At 39.7% G+C, this 22,509-nt stretch overlaps 2 protein-coding genes across 4 annotated transcripts; one reads left to right on the plus strand and one right to left on the minus strand.

Annotated features, from left to right (window-relative positions):
* On the minus strand, window positions 1–8,326 carry psme3 (proteasome activator subunit 3). The gene is given in 11 exon segments (XM_038735545.1): window positions 1–721; window positions 858–944; window positions 2,802–2,856; window positions 3,032–3,168; window positions 5,426–5,484; window positions 5,487–5,543; window positions 6,245–6,293; window positions 6,404–6,508; window positions 7,392–7,454; window positions 7,582–7,614; window positions 8,170–8,326. Coding segments are annotated over 11 exon segments (768 nt in total). The 5' UTR covers window positions 8,212–8,326; the 3' UTR covers window positions 1–640.
* Window positions 8,327–8,382: 56 nt separating this feature from the next.
* On the plus strand, window positions 8,383–20,925 carry nbr1a (NBR1 autophagy cargo receptor a). Of its 3 annotated transcripts, none has more exons than XM_038735540.1 (22): window positions 8,383–8,611; window positions 8,973–9,035; window positions 9,181–9,199; window positions 9,315–9,337; window positions 9,828–10,010; window positions 10,333–10,410; window positions 10,563–10,786; window positions 11,101–11,220; window positions 11,487–11,786; window positions 12,128–12,287; window positions 12,652–12,900; window positions 13,676–13,801; window positions 13,972–14,047; window positions 14,246–14,356; window positions 14,704–14,883; window positions 15,049–15,216; window positions 15,384–15,532; window positions 16,123–16,541; window positions 17,158–17,243; window positions 17,604–17,691; window positions 18,005–18,096; window positions 19,322–19,460. In XM_038735540.1, the coding sequence occupies exons 1-21, from the start codon at window positions 8,510–8,512 to the stop codon at window positions 18,060–18,062; spliced, it is 2,982 nt and encodes a 993-aa protein (XP_038591468.1). In that variant the 5' UTR covers window positions 8,383–8,509; the 3' UTR covers window positions 18,063–18,096; window positions 19,322–19,460. The 3 variants fall into 3 exon arrangements, with proteins under 3 accessions (XP_038591468.1, XP_038591467.1, XP_038591469.1); XM_038735539.1 differs by having other exon boundaries at window positions 8,384–8,611; window positions 17,997–18,096; window positions 19,322–20,925; XM_038735541.1 differs by lacking the exon at window positions 8,383–8,611 and adding an exon at window positions 8,817–8,872 and having other exon boundaries at window positions 17,997–18,096; window positions 19,322–20,925.
* The last annotated feature ends 1,584 nt before the right edge of the window (window positions 20,926–22,509 follow it).

Here is a 22,509-nt window from a genome sequence, read left to right on the forward strand (position 1 = left end):
TAATTTTATCAAAAACTTGTTTATTCAATAGAATCAATGCCTCGACATAAGAGATGCTTTGGTGACTTATGCATTTTCACTGAAAACCAATAAGCCTGTGGACCTAAAACCTGCGTAGTATACATATTTGTTACGACTAAACTGTAAGGTAACATTCAGAGAAAAAAAAAAAAAAAAAAAAACTTATTTTGTGGCGCATATCCTATAAAACCATCCTCCGGATGCAGTAGGACCCTAATAAATAAGTGCATTCAGTGAAGCAGTAGGCATGAAACAAACCACTTCGCTCTGAATGTTTCTTAAGAGCTATAAATGAAGCAATTTCACCAAGATCTGAGGACAAAATGTTTAATTAAAATGAAAAAATACATAGCGCTTTTTGTTGTCTATGATCTATCTCTCCATTTTCCTTCAAATGGTTTGAAATAAGAAAAATATTTTACAATTAAAACAAAAACCATGTGCGTTGAGTCCATCTATGGAAGCTATGTTTTCGTACTGGGCGGTATTGATTGTACTGAAGTAGGTGAATGTCTAGATGTAGTCCTGTGGACCAGTGTCAGGCTACTATAGCTCAACAGGCATGGCAGGGAGACAGGGGTGGAGGTGGGAGATGGAGGCTGAGATGGCTGGATGAACATCAGTACAATGCGTCAGAATTACTGCTTCGAGGCCTCTTGATCTTCTCAATGTTCTTCAGGATCATGTCATGTAATGTTACCTTCACAGAAAAAGAACAACAATAAAAAGACACCATGATCATGTGGAAAATACAGCAAAATGTGAAAATACTTCTCATGTGTATGCTGGTTTAAAATAACCTTTAATGAATAAATAATAAAAAAATCATGACATACGTATTGATTTCTGAGCTCCGAAACTATGATCTTCAGACTGATGTATTCCTTCTCATCAATCTCGGTTACTGTGCGCCGATAGTCCTCCTGAAATAAAAACATAAATGTATCAGAATCGGATATATTGCCAAGTTGTTTTTACACATACAAGGAATTTGTTTTGGCAAGTAGGTGTGCAACAACAGTAAACAAACCTTTATAAACAAAGATTTCTAAAAATATGAAATTGACAGAATATATGGAGGGGTCGACCGCAATCTTTCCTGCTTGCCTAAGGGTCCTAGAGGCAATACAAGTCATGGAGGGACGGAATATTGCAGCCTATCGCCTTCTCGCCGGAGCGGATGATATGCTGCAGCCTGCCATTGTCCCTTGCAGTGACAGCAGCGTACGAGATGGCGATGGAGGAGATGAGGATGGACTCAATGATTGCGGTGTAGAAGTGCACCATCATTGTCTTTGGCAGACTGAACTTGTTCAGCTGCCGCAGGAAGCTGAACGGTGGGGTGATGGGGGATGGTGTAAGGACTGACCATTGACTCTCAATGCAACAGTACAACTGGTTCATTGGCCAGGCGAGAGTCGTTAAAAGGAGTGGGAGGCTTTAGGTTTACCGTGATCTGTCTGAAGCCCTGAGTTCAGTCGTTTAGTCTCTCGCTCTGCCTTGCTAAACCTGTGCTTTGGCTTCTTAATCCCGGTTGGGTGTCCACTCCTAAACGCCTCCTCCTTTTTCAACCTTAGCTATCTGAGTTTAGCTGGGAACCAGGGTTTTTGTTGTTGTTATAACTCACCCTGGTGCATGCAAATACAGATGTCCTGACAGAAGCTGAAGTATTCATTCTATATCTTCACTTAAATGTGTTAGCTAGCCACAATCTCACAGTCAACATCAAAAAGGTCCACTTTTTTTTTGGAAAGAGTAACCTGCTAAATTAAATTTTTCATATTATGCCACCAACAGTTGGCTTCAGTTGAATGTTTGGTTGCTTGCAGAAACCAGTACTGGCAGACTTAATGTTATAGTCCTTAAAGATAAGTCATGGCAGCATGCTAATTTTATATTACTGAAATTGGCCTTACCATTTACTTTTCACTCACTCTCACTGTACACACTGTGCAATTCAAATTAACACATTAAAAACTTTTAACTGAGGAAATAAGTGGGTGGGTGAGAAACTTTTATTGTGAAGCAGTCACGGGAAATGCAATGTATTTGTCACACAGAGTTAACAGAATTATTATTATTATTTTTTTAAATGAGCCTGGTAAAGAAGACAGGAATTTGGGGAAATCAGTTTTAAATATCTCGATATATTGTGGAAAAAGGCTTATATATTGACTGACTTCATTATCAAAAACAACATCAGTTTGTCTAGCTGTACTGTAAACAGATAGTTGCTCATCTGTTGTATTTCTGACAAAAGCAATTAAGTAGCTGCTCAAGAAGTGTTTGCTGTAGTTAAAACACACTTGCTGTTACCACCTGTGACCACAACAGTTGCCAATCATCCAGGACTGAAATCTTGAAGACTTTAACTTGTCAGATCTTGACAGACATAGATACTTTTTATAAAAGTATAGGTTTGCTATGATCAGCTTACTACCAAACTTCAAAATATGGCCTGTAATAGATCAACATTGAATTCCCAAAGTAGGTTCAGCTTGTGGGGCAAGTTTCTTAGTGGGCTGAATTCGGTTAACAGGTGTGGTAGGCTCAAGGCTAGCAGATAGCGGTGTTCTCTGCGGTCTCGTAACTTTACAGATTCCCTGTCTCCGCTTAGAATGCAATACAGGAGACCGGTAGATTTCAATGTGATTTTAATGCATTTGAGTTTATACCTCCAGCAGATTGGCTGATTACTCTTGTGTACCAAGAGGGATTCTTCAGCACTATCAGTACCTTTTAATTTGTGCTTTAATTGTTTTTAGATAAAATTTACTTACCACATGTGGATATTTTGCTATTTTAGAAACCAGCTTTGCCCTTGTGATGTAGTATCTAGAAGTAAAGAAAACAGACAAAAAAGGGCTAAACAACACAGAGCCAATCTTGTAAATTATACACACTAACAAGTAAACAAACGGTAAAAACTTTAGCAGCTCAGCGATGATATGTGGCACCAGTTTAACGCCTGACAGCGTATTATGTACAATATGTGAAGACTTCTACAAACCGTGATATCTGGTCGAGGTAAGATGCTGCCTCCCCTTCAACTGTTCTAAGTTCAGCTACTGTCTCCTCCTGGATGGAAACTCCAAAGTTGTTGCCGTCCTCTATCCTGGGGATAAGCAGCTGAACCCACATTTTAACCTGCAGAAAAAAAAAACTGCTAAGAAAATCATGTCCACAACACTTGCAGTAACTGATCGTCACGGTTAATTAATCATAAAGGCTCCGCTACACAGAGTATTTCTGTTGCAGGGAAAGGAACTGTTGCAACTATTACAAAACTAAAATAAAAAGTTACACGAGTGGTGCACCAGCTTAAAGTGCTTATCAGAGACATGAAGGCTACTACTGTACACTGGCTTAACTATGGCAAGGGACCAAAGTGAGGCTTTATTTCCACCAATGAAACGGCAGAAGTCGGCAGTGTGGGAGCATTTCGGGAAACCAAGAGTGACCAGTGTGTTACTGAAGATGATGGATCACCTGTTCAAAAACATGCTGTTTCTGCTAAAGGAGCAAATACCTACATCAAAATTTGATGCAGCACCTGCGGGATCATAATAAGCGAGTTAAATAATGTGGTTAGTTGGTAGGGAATTAAATATAAACGTGTCACTTACAATCAATGCTGTATCTGTGACAGTCGAGCTTTCAGTGCAACATAAACAAAGTAGCATGTAATCTTTCAGACCCACCTCAAAGACAGCACCGCTGTGCTTTGAAACCCATTATTTTCAATGGCTTTTGTCATGCCAAGATGGTTTGTTGCTTTGCAACACGCACCTCTATGCCTGGCGAGCTCGTGCAGAAGCCGCTGTCAAAGTAGCTGAACTTTTGCGCTAAACCCAACTTCCAGTGCAGCGTAAAACGCTTCTTTCTGTAAGGGCCTTTATGGAAGACAGAACATAGTCCTCTCAAAACCTTCAGTCACTGAACATTTAACGTTACATCCTGTTGCCTCCTACTGTCTGTGTTGAAAAAATGTCAGGCTTTGTATGTTAATATGTCAGGTAGGGCTGGGTATCGTTCAGAGATTTTCGATATCGATACCGGTTCCTGAACGATACTTTTTTCGATATCAATTTTATTCTCAACAAACGGAGACCCATTGTAGTTTGTATAAAGTAACTTAATTAACACATTATTATCATTAATAGTTTTTTTTAAATAATTGTTCCTTTGAAAAATGCTACTGCTTCTCAAAACCAAGACATATTTTCCTATGTTGTATTTGTTGTTTTTATTCCTCTTTCTTTAGTTTTTATAATGTCAATGTAAATTTCATTGTTTATTAATTATATATTTTTTTATTGTTTATATGTGAATTTGTGCTCTGGCAACATTGCAACCTAAACATTCATGGCAATAGGCCTGAGAGAGAGAGAGAGAGAAAAATCTCTCATCTCATGGAAACAAGTTTCTGCCTCTACATATCAAAGTTTCCTCCTCACTAGAGGAAGAGGTGGACAGGCAACAACTATCACAATAGAAAGTAAACTCAGCCGTGTGCGTCTTTAATCCACTGCAGCAAAGTCGCAGACATCAGCGCAAGGATGACTCTGTCTCTGTCTTGTTGCAGCAAAGACAGAGCAACTTTCTGCTCTTAAGTTTATTCCATGCACAGTCAAGGGCTTCACCAGGTTTGTTGTATCGCCGCTCTTGGCAGCAATTATCTTATGTCGCAAATATTGCATCAAGCCACACTTTTGATTTTCTCCATGTCTTGTAAATCAAGACATCAACAATGCTGCATGCTTATTGGCTCATTGGCGTTAACAAGAACCTTTAGGTATTGAACTTTGGTACCAAAAGACAAGGCATTTTTTGATACTCGGTGGTATTGAGGCAATTCGGTCGGTACCTAAAAAGTATTGAACTCGATACCCAGCCCTAATGTCAGGTGTAAAAACACTAACATAACATTAGGAGCTTATAAACTTCCAGGACTACCAATTACCTGCATTTCCCGTTATTAATAACACTGTGTGAGAGATGTCTCAATTTCTTTTTATAATTTTCACTAAAACGTATACGTATGGATAAGAGTTGATGACAATAACAGTTTATTCTCCTCCTCAACAACAATTTCCCCTGGGGGATAAATAAAGTTAGTATTCATCTTATATTAATAAAAACACTTAAATATTAGGCTATAGACGTATAATTGTTAATGTAATTTAATATTAAAAATCAACTTAAGTCATTACTAGTGTTGTTTTAATCAATGCATAATAAATCGTGAAACCGTGATTATTCCTCTGACTATAATCGTACCAACAAAAACTGTTGCATCCCTACTTAGTGTACATGATATATTTCTTCCAACAGTGCCCTACATGCATTAACACAATAAACTACTGATGCAGCAGTGTGGTCCTCGGTTAAAGACATTACTCACCGTGTTACATTTCTCTATCAGTGTCCTGATCTCTGGTTTGACCTTTTCAATGAGATCACAAGGTTCCCGTTGCTCTTCATCATCCCACCAGGCATGACAAAGACCTTGGTGCCAGTCACTAGTTGACACAGGACATAGACAAGAGGAGGGTAAATTAGTTTAAGTTTCAAACATATAAAAAGCGACAAGGAATGATTATTATATACAAATAATGCCATTAAAATGTTTCCTATAAAGTACAATAGGGCTTGGCGATATGGCCAAAAATATTGTCACATTAACAAATTTCACATCATTCAATATCTATAATTATCACAATAGATGTCAAATCAGTTTAAAGGCTTAGAGTGGAAGAAACCAGAGGGTTAATTGCGGTTTAAACTATTATTAATGGTCAGAACGTGACAAACACTTGATGCCAAACGGCTGATCACTTCACAAATCTGAGGTAGAACAAGATTATGCTAAAAACTTCTCAAATATGCAAAATAAGAGTAAAATCTTGTTTTTTTACCGTTTTTCCATCGACATAATAAATTTTAATAGAAAAATTAACTGCATGAATGAATAAATTAAATAAACCATTTATTGAACATTTGTTATAATGTTATGAGTAAAATTATATTGCGATCATCATCATTATTGTTTTATGGCCCAGTCCTACTGTACAATGAATTTGTATCAGCTACTACACAACTGTACAGCACAGTGATTCTTGATCCTGGAACTTAGTTAAAATTGTGTCTGTCTATCCAGAAAATGTCAAACAACTATGCTTCAATCACTTCTGTTTTACCTACATAATAGTCTTATACTCACCCATGTCCTCTCCACCCCCATCCTCCAGCTTTCTCTTTTTGGCATTTTGCTGTGAAACAGATAAAAACATGATCTGGCTACATTTCTCACCTCTGCTCTGCACAAAGTACTTATTCTAAGCATTGAGGATTTAATTGAACTCTAAAAATGACGCCTCACCGCTTCTAGTCCGTCATGCAGGTTTGAGAGCAGGATGGGGTCTGGCACCGTCAGGTTTATCTCCGAGTGTATTTCCTTCAGTTCCACAATGTTTATGATTGGATCCTGTAAAACGGTAAGAATACTAGCTGTACTACAAGGAGTTGGGTGATATGACGATCAATCCCGTGAGACTATACCAACTTGTCAACTGTCAGATATTCTGCCAAACCGTGAGAGCTTTCTCTTCAATATGTCTGGGTGTCTTAGGCCAGTGAGAGCAATGCTGCAAATCAACAGATTTTTGCATCAGCATGATAAAGTACCTTTATTGTCAGCTATTTAATTTAAAGGATTAGTCAGAAACAATCTCCACACAGTCCAGTAGCTGTTCTGGAGGTTTAGATCTTTTTCAGCAAATGAAGTTTTCCCAGCTGTCATGAATTTGTAGATGTACTGAACACCTCTCATCCATGTAACAACCGTTAAGTCAAAGTTGGACGAGAATTAAATTTATCTCTCATATATCCATAAACCGTTTCTCAACTGATTTCCCAGAAAGTTTACTTTTCCATATATAAACAGACCATCACATTTACATTTTACATTTACTCATTTGGCAGAAGCTTTTATCCAAAGTGACTTACATTTGAGGAACAACATACAAGCATCAACAAAGCATCAATACAGCATGAGAGGTACAACTGACAATATATACTAGTAAGGGCAGCAAGAAATACTAGTAACAGCTAATAGCACATATAGTATTAATGGGGTAAATACCTAGGGAAAGAAGTAAGAGTTAATAAAAAAATAAAAGAAATAAAGTGCAATCAATACAAGAGAACTGTCAGGGGGATAGAAGAAGAGCACAGAAGTGCATGTTAAAGGTTAGAGGTTTTAAGAGAAGCTTTTATCTATGCATCCTTTTGTCATTCACTCCTAAACAAAATGTACACAGATCTAAGACTATGAAATGTGTATTTAGTTGAATGAACATGTAACCGACCTTTAGGAAGTGATCAAGTTCCAGCAACTTCTTTGGGAAAAAATTCGCAACTAGATCCTCTGCCTGGAAAGAATTGCAAACTTTTACTTGAGTCTTGCTTTAAACCTCAAAACATATTTGACAGCTCTGTGTGTGTGAGTTTGTAACAGTGCTCACAACACATTTATCTCACATGTTAGCCGATACTTACTTCTGAAGTGATCCGTTCCCTGAAAGCATCAACCTGCAAACACACAAGACAACAGTCCAAATATCAGACCGGGTGAACAAACATTCATTTTTCCAAGCTAAACGCGGTTGCAGGGTTGAGTTTCGTTAGACTTAAAGTCGCTTTATTTTGCACTAAATTATCGGCATTGACTCTATAAATGCAGCTGGTGTGTCAGTATAAGAGATAAAAGCTATAACATTAGGTAACACGAAGCAGGTATCGTTATATCAACGGCAGATTGTTGAGTTGGCTAACTTGGTGGTAGCTAAGGCCCTTTTTGTGCATGTGGTGTTGTAACAGTAACAGTTATTTATGCTCACAGTTATGAAACCTAAACTTCCCTTCACTCCTCGTAAAGCCTAACGTCACTGTGGCACAGCACCTGTTTGACAGGTGTATTGTAACAGGCGGGAAATAAGCCGGTTAGCCGTTGTTAGCTTCTATATTAGCATGGCCTTATCAGGTGCTCTCATCGTGCTACAAAACGTGGCTAATGCTAGCAAGCAAATAGCAACAACAAGACGCCGTACAACCTCAACTTGGGCTTTTCCAAAGGACAAACCTTACCTTGGTTTTAAGTTCATTTTGCACCTTGAGCAGTGAAGACATTTTATGTTATCAAATAGGCGAAGAACGATTGTCCCGACAGCATTAAATGTGTAAACGTGTGGCTTATTACTTCTCAGCCACACTTGTGAGCTTAAAGATGACGACTTTCACACGCGACGGATGCGATGTTTTTTTTTATTTTTTTTTATTCTTTTTACTGCGGCTGCGCCAAAACGTCACCGTATTTTTCTAGACGCAGCTGACGATGTAAACAAGAGAAGACAGTCGAGGGCAACAGGGATCAAATAGGCCGGTGCTACCGCAAATGATAGCCATTATATACTCATAAACGGCTGACATGGGGCTGCCTGTTACTATTAAAGTCAACTTCCGGGGGAATGTGAAGAGATTTCTGGCTCAGGATTTGGACAAGTTGGAGTGGGAATCCGTTGAAGCCTGGGTAAGCTGCTGCTAGCAGAGCGTGTTGGCTAAACGCTGGCGCAGTTTGGTGAAAAGCAGGCCCAGACATGGCCTAGCCACGTAAACAATAGACCACCCTGAAGGACAGTCGATACTGTTGCGACAAACTGTGTACACAATGTGGTCATTCTTTTAAGCAAGCTAGTGTGTAACAAAAAACGCAAGGAAACTGAGATCTGAACAGTTTGGTGTAATGCGTTTGTACAGTGGTTAGCTGTAGAGGTATTTCTCAACCTGCCATGTATGTTTTCCTAACACGTGTAAGGGGGGGGGGGAGTTAATATTTAATAAGAGGATCTTTGCTATGGATTTAATCTAAACTCTTTTGAATTATATTTCAGATCAAAGCATCTTTTGGGATCAACCACTTTCAAGCCAAATACTTTGATGAGGATAATGAAGAGGTAAGACTGTGTGTGTACGAATGTGTGCGATGCTGTAGAGCTGTAGTGTTTTTACATTCGTTCAAAATTATAAAGATGAAAGAAGTTTTGGTTGTGTTTGAGTTCATTCTGACTCATTCTGATCATTTCCCTCTTTTTGTTTCAGATTTGCATAAACAGTCAAGGTGAGAAAAATACTTTTGTGTTGTTGTTTTTTTTTTAATATTCTGATTTATTTGAAGAAGAATATAAGCAAAAAACTGTCCAACGAAACTTACAGTTGATTTTGTTTTATTTCAGATGAATACGAAGAGGCAATCAAGGTACTGGTGCACTTCTGGATTTCTGTTGAATAGTTAAAACAGGATTACATTTAACACCACATAACACAAGTAAATATCATTATAGAGGGATAAGAGATTATGCAGAATATATAATTCAAAATTCAGTCATGTTTCACTGCATCAATGAAAATAGAAAAGAAAATACTTCTTATTACTCGACTGTTACTCTGTGTACATGACACAATATGATAGGACTTCATGCATTATACTGACATGATGACCTTAAAGACATAATCACCTTACAAATATGTACTTGTTCCAGTTTAGCAGCAGTCATATAGTTGCACAGAAAACACAAAGCAAAACAAAAACCAAAAATATATAAATGACAAAAGTTTATATTTTTCAGATTATGTGATAGTAATATGTTACATTGTTTTCTTGAATATGTCAACTTGTTACACCTGTCCTATGCATATTTTTGTGTCAGTCTCCTGTGGTATGTGTTTCATGCTTATTTTCCGTACAGAGTGCTGAGAAGCAGGGGAACCAGTTGCACATGAACGTGTACAAGATGAAAGGGCAGGCCTGTGGAGGCCCACTGAAGACAGAGGTGAAGGAGCTGAAAGGAGACCTCCGGCCTGCTCCTCCTTATCCTTCAAGGGTCAAAACTGTGGACAAAGGCACACAGGTCACCCCAGAGCGAGAAGCTGTAAGGAACCAATTGGAATTTTCTCTCCTTTTTCTCCACTTTCATCTTCTTATACACTCTCACATGTCCAGTGTTTACTGTTTTTAGCATTTAGCATTGATAAGCTACAGTAAATGTATGTTCTTGAACACATACTTGCGTCAGTGTCTGCAACTGTTTATTGGCTCTTGTGATATCATTTCTGAAATAATTTCTATATGGTTGTAGCCTAAAATCAATTTATCTTCAGGTCACATAACATTCTAGGACGTAGGGGAAACTAATAATGATAATTAAACTTGGATACATAGCTTTGATGCAAGTCGCATGTATTTCAATACAGGTCACAGTAAAAGACAGCAAGGGAAACAAACCAGAAGATGAGCCACCTCCCATGTGGTTTAGATCATACATGGAGAAGGTAAGATCTAAAGGGAAAACGTTTTCTTTTTGTCTCAAACAATCCATGTAACCTTTAACCATTTATGTTTGATGCCTAATTATTAATGTTGTGTCTAAATTAAAGGTCGTGTTTAGCTTTTACTAACATAAATCAAACTCTTCTTTTCATAGTTTAAAGATGAGGTGGTGAAAGAGGTAGTGGAAAGGATGTGCAATGATTTTTCTGGCCAGTGTTGTACCCACAAATCATTTGATGGGCCCCCTGAGGCCATTGGGGCCAGTGGCGGCCCTACAGCACCCAGACCAGGCCCCTCCACCTCAAATGGATCCCTTGGCTACACCCCAAACTGCAGCAGCTGCAACAAACTCACATCTGAAGGAGCCTACAAGTGCAGGTAGACATGAGACCCATTCTAGGATAATAAGTAGTGAAATGGGTAACTAGGTGGCATATGTAAGAGGGGACAGTTAAATTTCCAAATACAGAATTTGAGTAAGCATTGCACACATTTTACAAATTCAGAAAATCTTTCGCCTGCAGTTGGGGTTCTTTAAACATGCCACACACAAACTTTTAAAGATCCTTTAGACTGCTGTCCCTTTTACGAGTTTGTTCTGTCTATGACTTGCTTTTTGTCACATGTTCTGTGTTCTGTAAGCAACTTTATGAGTATCCATATTGATGTACGTGTTGGCTTTTCTCTGCCAGCGTTTGCCCGTCCTGCATCCTGTGTGAGATGTGCAGGCATAGCCATGATCCTAGCCACAACCTCGTGAGAACCAAGACACCTCTCTCCATCCCTGAGCATGGCATGTCAGGAGAGTTGAGGTAAACCCCCAAGACTGAGGATAAATCTTCCCGCCTCTTGAAACATAAAGACATTTTTACTTACAGCAGTGCTAGCCCTTTTTGCTATCACTTCTACATTATTGGAGGAAAACATAAATATAAATGGATGCAAAACAGGATTGCAAAAAGTGTTTTAGCAGCTAGATTACTGTAAATGATGAATTGTGAGTGTGTATGTGTTTTGTTCTTGGAAATAAACATTTGATAGTCAACAAATAGGTGTTCCTGATGACATTTTAAACCAGGTTCCCAAGGCGAGGAGACAGGACAGTGCGCAAGGCTGAGCGACAGCGCCTCAAAGCTGAAAGGAGGCAGCTAAGAGCTGAAGTGAAGGAAATCAAGAAGAAACTGAGACTGGAGAAGAGGGGGCTGCAGTGGAGTGGGCCCTCTACCTCAGGCAGAGCCAACCTGACAAACATGGCCTCAGCGTCCACCCAGGTCCCAGCCCTGCCCCCCCCTGCTGCCTCAGAAACAGCCTCAGGTCCAGCCCCAACCCATGGTCCCATCCCTGCCCCGGTCCTTGATCCCCAGGCCTCCAGTCCAGAGTAAGCGCCGCCTCGGAAGGGCGTCCGACAGTGCTGGGTGCCTCAAATCCAGCATGGATGCAATAAAGTCTTTTTTCCAAGAAAAGAAATCAAAATATGCCATCTTTGTAATCTAGTCTGTATGAGTGTATCGCTGGCTGCTCTGGGGTGGTGGAAAATGTTGGAACTACCTCAATGTGAAAACTGCTGCTGCTGCTTCATAGATTTTCTAAGAAAAATTGCTTTTGAGCTGCAAAAAAAAAATCTGGGCTCCTGCTTTTTTGATTCGTAGAGAACAAAAGAGATGGGTATTATAAGAAACCAGGGCTATTTTCAACAATGCTCTGTACACTTGAAACTAGGGGTCCTGGGGTCTCGCACACGTCCTTGGTGCCAACTATGGCTGCGTTGTTTCTGGATGAAAATCTGCCGGACGGCACCCGTCTGGAGCCTGATACCAAGTTCATCAAATACTGGAAGATGAGGAACTCGGGCACTATCAACTGGACCTCAGAGACTAAGGTACCCCTCCCACCCTTCCAGAGGACAGACTCCACTCTCTCTTTGTCCCCTTGCTTCACTTCCACTTTGACTCCCCATTCGGCTCATTGCCTACTACTTATCCACTAACACCAGCTAAGATTTCTTACCTAGCCTATTACAACTAATGCCCTTTTTGTCTGAGATGTTTATTATTTGAATTCAGTTGAATCTGTGTCGTGGTTTAAGTTAAGTCTTTGTCATTGTACGAATGCGCGCGTGTATCCCTCACTTGAGCGTGAATTATTTTTCTGCTGTGTGACTTTGGTTGCATGCTCTTGTCTTTGTGCTTTTTCGCATGTGTATTCCTATTTTGTGTTTTGTGTATGTGTGTGCGTGCACCCAGCTAGTGTTCATGTGGGGAAACCTCGGCCTGGCGTCAGAGGAGAAGAGGGAGGTGCCGGCCCCAATGCTGCTGCCCGGACAAGTGGGAGTGGTCAGTGTGGCCTTTGTTTCTCCTGTGATGGAGGGGACGTACACCTCCCACTGGCGGCTGGCGCACTGCGGGTGTCAGTTTGGCCCGCGTATCTGGTGCAGCATCGTGGTCGACCCTGGTGACGGTCGCAACGCACTCGGGCATCAGAGCAAACGACTGGCAAGTCTGCTATCCAATGACACCCTGTACAGCTGCAGTGAAACATCAACTGTTGACTTGTGCATCTAGATTATAGCATTATTGGTGCTACCCGAGTGTCAGTGATGGAAAGTAACTAAGTACATTTACTCAAGTAATGTAAAATTTTGACATTACTTTACTTGAGAATATTTATTATTATTATTATTCATAAATTTTGCAGTTTTTACTCTACAACATTTATTTGACAGCTATAGGTACTAGTTACTTTACAGATTTTACATAAAAAACATTTGATATGCTTATAAAATATAGCACATTGTTAAAATTCAACCAGTGGTTGCTGATTATTTGTTTTTTTATTTACTTGCTGATAATACTTCTTTTGCATGTAGGTCTTTTTTCAGGACTTTTCTTATAGTATTTTTACATTGTACTTTTATAAAGTAAAATATCTGAGTACTTCTTCCACCATAAATGCCTGATATTTTACTTACTTATTCATCAATTAAATTATTTCAGATTAAAAGTCCAAAATGAATGTGGCAGAATTAGACAGTTGCACTCATGGTACTCTTGGTTCCAGGGTAATAATGGAAACATTTTATGTAAACATGAATGTTTGTGATTAAGATTTGAAGAAACAGATAATCCAGAATAATAATGGTATCCTTAAGTTCATAGGGACACTATACTTGTGCAATAATTTAACAGTTAAATACTTAATAACTTAAAGGGGCATCTTTGAATGCACACTGTGGCCATACTAATGATGCCATTCTTGTGTGTGCTTAAGAAAGAGGAGGTGAGGCCAGTGGAGAAGGAGAAGGAGGTAAGAACCAAGGACAGCGGTCCTGGCCTGTCTGTAGACCTGAACCATGAAGACTACTACTTCCCCTCAGTTGACCTGCTGACTGCACAGGTGCACACTCCGAAAGCTCTGGCATTCAGCTACTTAAAACATGTTTGAATTTACTTTCAGTCAATGCTCCTTTTGCTTTGCTTCATCTCATTGTTGCTCGTATGCTAAATGACCCAACCAAGCCTAATTAATGAGCAGCATTGATTCTCCCTGCTTCTCTTCTTTTTTAGGATCTACTGTCATTTGAGTTGCTGGATATAAATATTGTGCAAGAGTTGGAGAAGGTTCCTAACAACACTCCTGTGGGTAAGAAGTGGATTTAACAGTAGCTGTGAGACAGTTATTCCTTTTCTTATGCAACTTCCTTTCCTTCCGAAATAGCTTTGGCTTTTGTAGGAACACTTATGGCTACACTTCTTATTAAAGGTTTATCTTGACTATGTCAGGGCTATATCATATCATATCATATTTATTATCACAATAACACTTTGCTTAATGTTGTAGATTTGACACCCTGCATATCCCCTCTGCCCCATGATGCACCAGTGTTGGAGAAGGCCATCCCTTCAGAGATAAAAGAGGACACAGAGGTCACAGGGGTCAGAAAACTCTTTGGTAAGTTAACTTCTTCAAGCCTATTACTGTCAAGTGAACTCTCACTTATTTTACACATTCGAGTTTGTTGACAAGTCTTTTGTGGCTCTAGAGGGAGCTGCACGAAATTGCCTCAAGTCATGCCACATTAGCCACTACTAGCATAACACATCCGATTCTCCTGGAGAACTGTCAATGGTCGAGTTGTATTATGGGTAAAGGAGGCACCATATTTTGTGGAAGAATAATATAATGGCTCTGGTTTTGTTGCACTGATTATGATCATTTTGTCTTTACTGTCCAATGTTCTAGAAGTGCAATCCTAACTCAGTGGATTACTCTTTTAATATTTGTTGTTTTCTGACTAGGAGTGAAACTGAGGCAGCAGAGGGAGCTGCTGGAGCCTGTGACCCAGGAAGAGGACAGGGAGGAGGAGATCAGCGGAGCCCAGTTCCTCTGTGAGACGGTCATCCGCTCCCTCACCTTGGAGGAAGCCCCCGATCATAGACCCCTGCGCAGAGCCCTGCACAGCAGCCACAAACCGCAGGGTAAGAAGCCACTATACCTCCCTAAATCACACTGTATCATTCTGTACTGTTACCAGAATCGTCTAACAAACATATCTTCAGAAATACAGTATAATTGTTTTGTGTTTAAAGGTTGCTGTATAAGGAGGTACTCAGACTTTGTTCTTTATTCCATAAAAAATCAAGTTGTTTCCCGGGGGCCCAGCTTTTGCTTTGAGAGAGCTGTAGAGGTTGAGAAGACAGAGACGGTGCAAGAAGGGAATGAGGAGATCAGTCCCTTTAGAGTTGAGAGTTCAGCTCTGTATCCCAGTGCAGTTCTCAACCAGATCACTGGGGAAGAGAAGATAAGGCCAGGTTAGCGAATGACTGTTTTTTTTCCAATTCCGCTTCTGATTTTCTTCATTTTTCCCTCATTACATTGACAAATGTTTCAAGAAACACAAGCTCTGCTTTATTATTTATGTCACTTGAGCCTCGCTTTGCAGTCAGGTGCTCATGTTGGTGTTTTCTTCATTTATAAGTTCTTCTGCTGGAACCAGCGAATGAAAACCTGCACACCAGTTCCCATCATGATAAAGACCAAGAGGTCACGGTCTTGGATGACATGCAGAACATGAGGGATATCCAAGAGAAAGAGGAGGATGGAACCAAAGGAGAAGACTGGGAGGAGGTGAGGTTTTAACCTTTTTATACAAACACTTACATTTTTAAGGATTTTAAAAGAGAAACTGCAGATCATAAATTATTAGGATGTTGATTCTTAGAGGGAAGAGAAGAAGTCAAAACCTTAAAGAGTAAATGTATGCAACACAAGCAGTGCAGTAGCCCATCCATGCCCGGCTGAAATTTTGTAATTTTAACCAGGTCAAGATTATAATGTAGGATTCTATATTCAGTACTAACAACATTAATGTCCATTTCTGTCAGCTGTTAAAACCTATGAAACCTGAAATCCTTGATGTTGCAAGAAATGTCTTTATGGTTGTTAATCTCCCAAAAAAACATGTATCTCTAGAATGCCACTTTTATATGAGCTTAGAAAAACAGCCCTTTTTAGCTTAGCTTTGCATTTTTCATGAAACAGTTGGGTTTGTAAATGGTTTATTTTGCTTAAAATATCAACCCAACTCAACCCATTCAGATTATTTGGGAAAAAAACTAAATCACCAAATTTTGAGATACATGGTTTTCACTAGACAGCATTTCCAAATTTTCCAGTGTGGTGTATAACTGTCACCATTTTCTCCTCCTGTGTCTCAGGTCAGCAGCCAGACCTCCTCAGTCTCCTCCTGCGACGATTACATCATTGTCCTCCCAGACTGCTTTGACACCAGCCGGCCTCTGGGCGAGTCCATGTACAGCTCCGCCATGTCGCAGCCTGACGCTGCTGTTGTGACCTCAGACGATCAAGATGTACAGCAGGAGGAAGAGGAAGACTCCAACTCCGAGCCAGGCACGGTGGCATCACTGGAAGAAAGGCAGGACAGGACTGAGGTGGAAGACGATGAGGATTCACCTGTGGACACAAGGCCGCCACCTGTTCCTCCCATCCACAGCAGTGTGAACCAGATGCTGTGTGCCTCCCAAACCCTGGACGCTGTGACACTCACCCCTGAAGTGGTGACACCACCAGTACTGCCTGACCCCCTGGTTCCCACACCAGCCCTCTACTCACCCAGGTTAGATCGGAGCTCAAACAAAATGCCCCTCTATGGTTCAGAAATCTGTAGCACCTATTAGAAAAACATTTCCATATGTCTGACCTGTGATATTATAGATATTACAGATATTTTAGATACATATGTATTATGCAGGTTGAGGTTTGTCCATTTATTTGGTTTAAGGGTTAGGTTGTTATGTCCTTATAAATACTATATACAAATTATAAAAATAGTAGAGCAATTTTAACTGGATGTCTGCCAGATTTTATTTTCTCATGCTTAAAAATGTTTTCTGTTTCCTGCTAAAATGATCGAGTATCAATACACATAGTGAAATGTTCCAAATATTGGGTAAGAATCCGTATGAAAGCTAAGTATTATGTTAATTGATATTTAGCATGAAAACATAAGGGTCAGATGAGGGTTCTCTTGCAGTGAGAACAGCTAGGAATATGGTTTTGGTAACAGAATGTGAGGAGCAAAATGTAGAAAGAAATGCATTAGAGCTGCAGATTTTTTAACTTTTTCATATTTTACAAAAAAACCCCAAATTGATTGGATTTGGAATTTTAATAAAACCTAGAAATGATTCCTATCTATTTTAATTTGTATCTTTATTTACCGTATGTTTCAGGTCTGAGGCACTGTACCTGGCTGAGGACCCCAGTCCTCCAGCCTGTGAGACATATGAGCCACAACAACCAAGGGTCCACCTAAATGGTGAATTTTACTCTTTCATCACTGGATATAAATACATTACAGTATCCTACATTCTAGTGTTTTCGAGGGGTCACTCTGAGCTGCTAGAATAAATAAGTATATAAATATGTACCGTGATTTGTTTAACTCCAGTTTTGCGTCACAGCCTCCCTTTTTTGACCTGAAATAGCAGTTAAAGACTTTTAGGAGCTGTTGGCTCTGTTGTGGTGAGAAAGGAAACATATTTCACTGTTTGTTGAAAGACAGGAAGAGAGATCAGGATTTGTTTCTTCAGCAAAATGCTCTGTTCCTCCTTTAATGTTATGTGCGTGTGTGTGTGTGTGCGTGCGTGTGTTATTTCCCTTTTTATCTGTTCTGCAGTATCATCTGGTCTGTCAAGATCAGCAGGCTCAGCATCCAGTGCCTTTGAGACGTATAACCCCAGACCCAGCAACGCTTTGCAGCCAAGGTGCAATACAACAAAGAGTAAAACCTGAAATGATTCACTGTTGTGAAGGAGATTCCTGCACTGCAGTTTCTCTTTTGTGTTGACTGCATTTACCTGTCACCATCATTGTTTTGTGTAAAAACATTATCTCATAACTTGTAACAATCAGTCTGTATAATGTGTGACATAAAGCAATGTGATGCACTTCTTAAGTTGCATTTCTGATAACTATGTGCTTTTTGTTAAAGCAAGTCAAACTGGAACACATTGTTCTCTGCAATACTGTTATGTAACCCAGTGTAACCACATCCTTGTCTTTATACAAGGGGCCAAGGAGGCATCACAGAGGGACTCGTCAAGGGGGCCCTATCTGTGGCAGCGTCTGCTTATAAAGCTCTCTTTACTGGACCAAACTGTTCAATACAGGTACATCACACAGCAACTCTTGTCTCTACATTTATCAGATTTAACATGCATAGCAAAACTATATTACAAGTACAGTGGCAGCATTAAGGGTCATTCCAGTATTTTTAAACTTGGGCCTTAAGTTACATATTTTGGGGTTTAAATAATAGGTACAAAAGGTTTAGGAATTGATCCAGTAATGCAGCAATGACTGCAGCGTAATCCATAGGAGGCAATTACGCTGCCTTCAAAAGTACATCCACCAAAAGTGCTTGTTTTTGTTACTGACAAGCTGTTTGCTTCTAAGCACAGCATACCTTCCAGCCACAGCAGGAAGCTGTTTCCAGCAAAAAAAGCTCTTGTGAACCCACTACATGCTACTTGCTCATCTCCAAACAGCAGACAGACAAAGTTAGCGAGTAGGTGGTGAACGTAGTGGAACATTTTAGCAGCTGAAGATCCAGGTATTTCCCTCAGGAGATCAGAGCTCAAAGAAAAGTGAATGTATGTGGTTTCCAATGAACGATAGTGTTGCTCTGTGTCAGCTGGATGTGTAAAACGGTAACTGTTTGCTAATAAGTTTGTAGTAACAGCTGCAAATCTGCTGTAAACAATGTGACTGTCAGAAGAACCTGCTGATAATCATAAAATTTAATCTAATGAGGGTAGAAAAGATCTGAAGAATATATCTATTTTTGTGAGTAGCCACTAGCTTTGAGTTGGTTAGACAGGAAATTAAGTGCTCTGTTGCAACCCAATTGACAACAAGGTAAACTTAGTGCTTCAAATAGAGCTGCCAACAAGTTCCATTAACCAAATGGTTTGTTTGAGGGATCTTTATTGAAATGTTAGAAATGTTAAAAACATGTTAGTTGAATAAGCTCAGTTTGATTGATACATAGGGGCAAGCGATGCCTGACAAGACAAGTTCTGGGAAACAAAGTATTTCCACTGTAGTTACAAGGTTTTAAAATTGGGTTAGTCCTATGTGGAAAGGTGCGGTGGTTGATAAAATGGCCAATCATTAATCCAGTTTTACTACTTTGGGGATTTGAAAGAATTGTGAGATGCAGGGTACTGATATTACGGGTAAAGTTCAGGTACTTGAAAATGTGAATATGCATCATCAACCGATCAGACCAGTAGTGGCTTGAAACATCACTTTGGACAGACAATAACATACACCTTCTCCTCTGCATTTACCTTCATCTCACCCATCTCTGTTTTGCTCCTCTCCCTCCTCCAGCGGGGCATTGACCCAGCCACCAGACAAGACCCTTCCATGATGGCGATGCTGCTGGAAATGGGCTTCAGAGACCAGCGGCTCAACCAGCGGCTGCTGAGGAAGCACGGCTACAGCCTGCTGCACACTGTCAATGAGCTGGTGCAGATGGCCGAAGACCGCCAGAACAAAGCTGTCAGCACTCAGCACTGAGAGAGGGAAAGCTATGGGTTACCGCGAGGCTGTAAAAGAGTCATAGGAAAGGATTTATTTGGCTTTTAAACGTAACGATATTTAGATTATGACCTGTGGCTCTCTCTCTGACTTTGAATTATTTAAAGAAAAGATGAGGAAAACCTATTTATGATTCCTGCAATTGATGATTTTCCAAAGGGTGGATACTTTATTTGGACCAAGAGTAATGATAATAAGACAACAACATGAAGCAAAAATGAAAGAGTAGCATTTATTTCTTAAACACTGTTGATTAGAGTGAAAGGAATGACTGGCTTCTCTTGCCTTTGCCTTTAATTTAGCTTCAACATTTTGATTAAATTAACACACTTGTAAATTATTATGAATAGTGTTTAAAATGCCTTGTTTACCTGGGCCATAGAGCCCTGCGTGTTGGTGGAAAGGAGCAGGAGCTGTAGTTTTGACAGGACAAAAGTGTGTATTTCAGCTCTTCATCTTAGTGTTTTGTGTGGCTGTCGTCGCTGCTTCCTCTGCGCTGAAAAATAAATAGGGCTTGGCTAGATTCTTCTCACAAATAGAGCGGTGGAAATAAATATTGTTGATTGTCATAAAAGGTAGAAATGTTCTGTGAAGCCAGCTCTCATTTGGGACAGTGCTACTGAAGCTACATGGATATTCTGGGTGTTGAGGGCCAGCAGTCTAGTCGTCAGAACAACAGATATTTAAGACTTTTCTCTATTATCGTAGTGAAATCTGCCTAAACAATGCAATCTTTTTCTGTATCAGAGTACTGTTATTTTAGACGTTGACATGTGGAATGTATACAAAACTGTCCGAATGGATCACTGTTCGGACTCAGATGTTTTCTACTGCTTTTTAGGAGACCCCTGCATGACAGGTAGAGGCTTTAGAGGTGAGTCGTGTCCTCGTGGTCTTAGCACAGTCACAGTGGAAAATGTCCGCTTTGCGTCATCGTATAACACCCCTGCCTGCATTTTTACGTGTCTTCATTCAGCCACCAACTGAAACCTAGAAACAGTCATTTATCACTAATCCAAGCTAAGATGTCTCTAACAACACATTCCTCAATCTCATAGTGGAACCAAGTATATTTTCTTTCCTTACTTCAACTTTATGGAAAATGATTATTAGTTTACTGAAATATGGTGATTTGTGGCGCGAGTGTGCAGATCTAAGTTAATGTACGCCTCTGTTTGAGTTATTCCTCCTGTGTGTGTTTGTGTGATTGGGGATTTTTTTAACCATATTTTCTTATGCTGATGATTGTCTATGTTTTAAAGAATCATGCTTTAGAGAATAATTCTGAATATATCTACTGCTGTATGCTTGTCAAATTATTCTTCTGTCACAGAGTGTATACATTAAATACCCTTCTACTGTCAATCCGCCAATAAACGATTTGCACATCTCCACCGTCTCTCTGTCTGAATGTAATGTGGAAACGAGGGGAAACGCCTAACCTGGATCTTTAAAGCTGTGTAAAGTGATGAGTGAGCTTTAATGATGGTGGGTGTATTTTAGAACTCTGGAGAGAGGCAGGCTAGCTGTATCCTCCAGTCTTATTGCTAAGCTGTTAATCTAAAGTTACACTACTGTCTTTTTTCATACTCAACACACACTAAGAGTGGTATCAATCTTCTCATCTCACTCTCATCAAAAAAGCAATAGCTATAGCGTATTTCCAAAACTGTTGAACTATTCCTTAAACACTACTTTAGCTTAGTTTTAGCCAAATCCTCCACAATGTTTGGACAACTATGAGTGAGTTCATTGCATATGAAGCACCATTCAAGATGTAAATTCAAATGGTCAGAGTGAAATCTAGTAGGTCTTTCGTCTCTGGTTTTGAAAACCACTAGGTTTCTGTTTTTTCCCCCACAAATACCTCCACAGAAAAGGTGGCGAATAAATTGTGACTTCACAATGAAAAGGTTTAATATTGTAACAGCTAATCAGAAAGTAACAGCATATTGTATATTTTACTGAGTGCTTGTCAATGTGTGTGTGCTATGGAAGAACGGGGAACAGATACTGGTTTCCTTTTTCACCTTGAGCTGTTTAGATAACAAAGCTCATGTGTGAATGTAGGGCCAATAAGAAATGGTCATGCCAGGCTTTCTTTTAGATCTATGTGACAGCCAAGCAGCTCCCATGGATTATGTAAGTTTTTTTTTTCTCTTCACTATAGAGTGTTAGGACAGGAGGGTCAAACACTGTTACCAGCTCATACTTAGTGCTGTTTTGACTTTACATTAAGAATTTAATACATGATCTAACACTCAGATGAAAACAGGTGGATGCATATCTCGGCAGTTAGAAAAAAATGCATCCACCTTCTAAGTTTGTTTTCAGACACTTGAGGGTCAAACACAGTTGCCAGCTCATACTTTGTGACGTTTGACTTGACATTAAGCTCCGTTAAGACAACAGGTGCATACAAATCTCGGCAGGTAGCCCACAACATCTGTTCTGCCAAATAATGCATCCACCTCTCAAGTTCCTGTTCAGACACTTGGCTTTGCACATTGCGGTTATCACCACATAGGCTAATTTTCATTTGGTTTGGCTGAAAGTATGAGTTTCATAGGCTACATTTAATAATGACGCTACCCTGAAATAGCCTTCCAGTCAATGCAGCTATACTAAGTTACCTAATTATGCATTTAGCCTTTAATCGTGACCCCTTAACACTCAGTAGGCTACTAAAAGGTCACTTGTAATCAAACTGTGATAGGAATCTGACGGTGTTATTGATTCTGACAGAGTCAATTTGACAGCCGATATTCATTTTTCCACATTTAAAAACCAAATTTTAGGATAACAGTCTGAAATAGGCTACTTAAAAACAAAATATTGATCAAGAACAGATAGGGCCTACTTCACTCTCAGAAATATTGAGAGATGAATCAAGGAAAGCTCGCATATTTCAGGGCAATCCTATCAAGAACTGTTTCTTCCAGACAACGAAGTGTAATTAAATAGGCCTATTGATGAAC

The sequence above is a fragment of the Micropterus salmoides genome, unplaced genomic scaffold, assembly GCF_014851395.1.
Source record: "Micropterus salmoides isolate LMB-PRFRI ecotype aquatic unplaced genomic scaffold, ASM1485139v1 Ms_hic_scaffold_21, whole genome shotgun sequence".
Classification (NCBI taxonomy): Eukaryota; Metazoa; Chordata; class Actinopteri; order Centrarchiformes; family Centrarchidae; genus Micropterus; species Micropterus salmoides.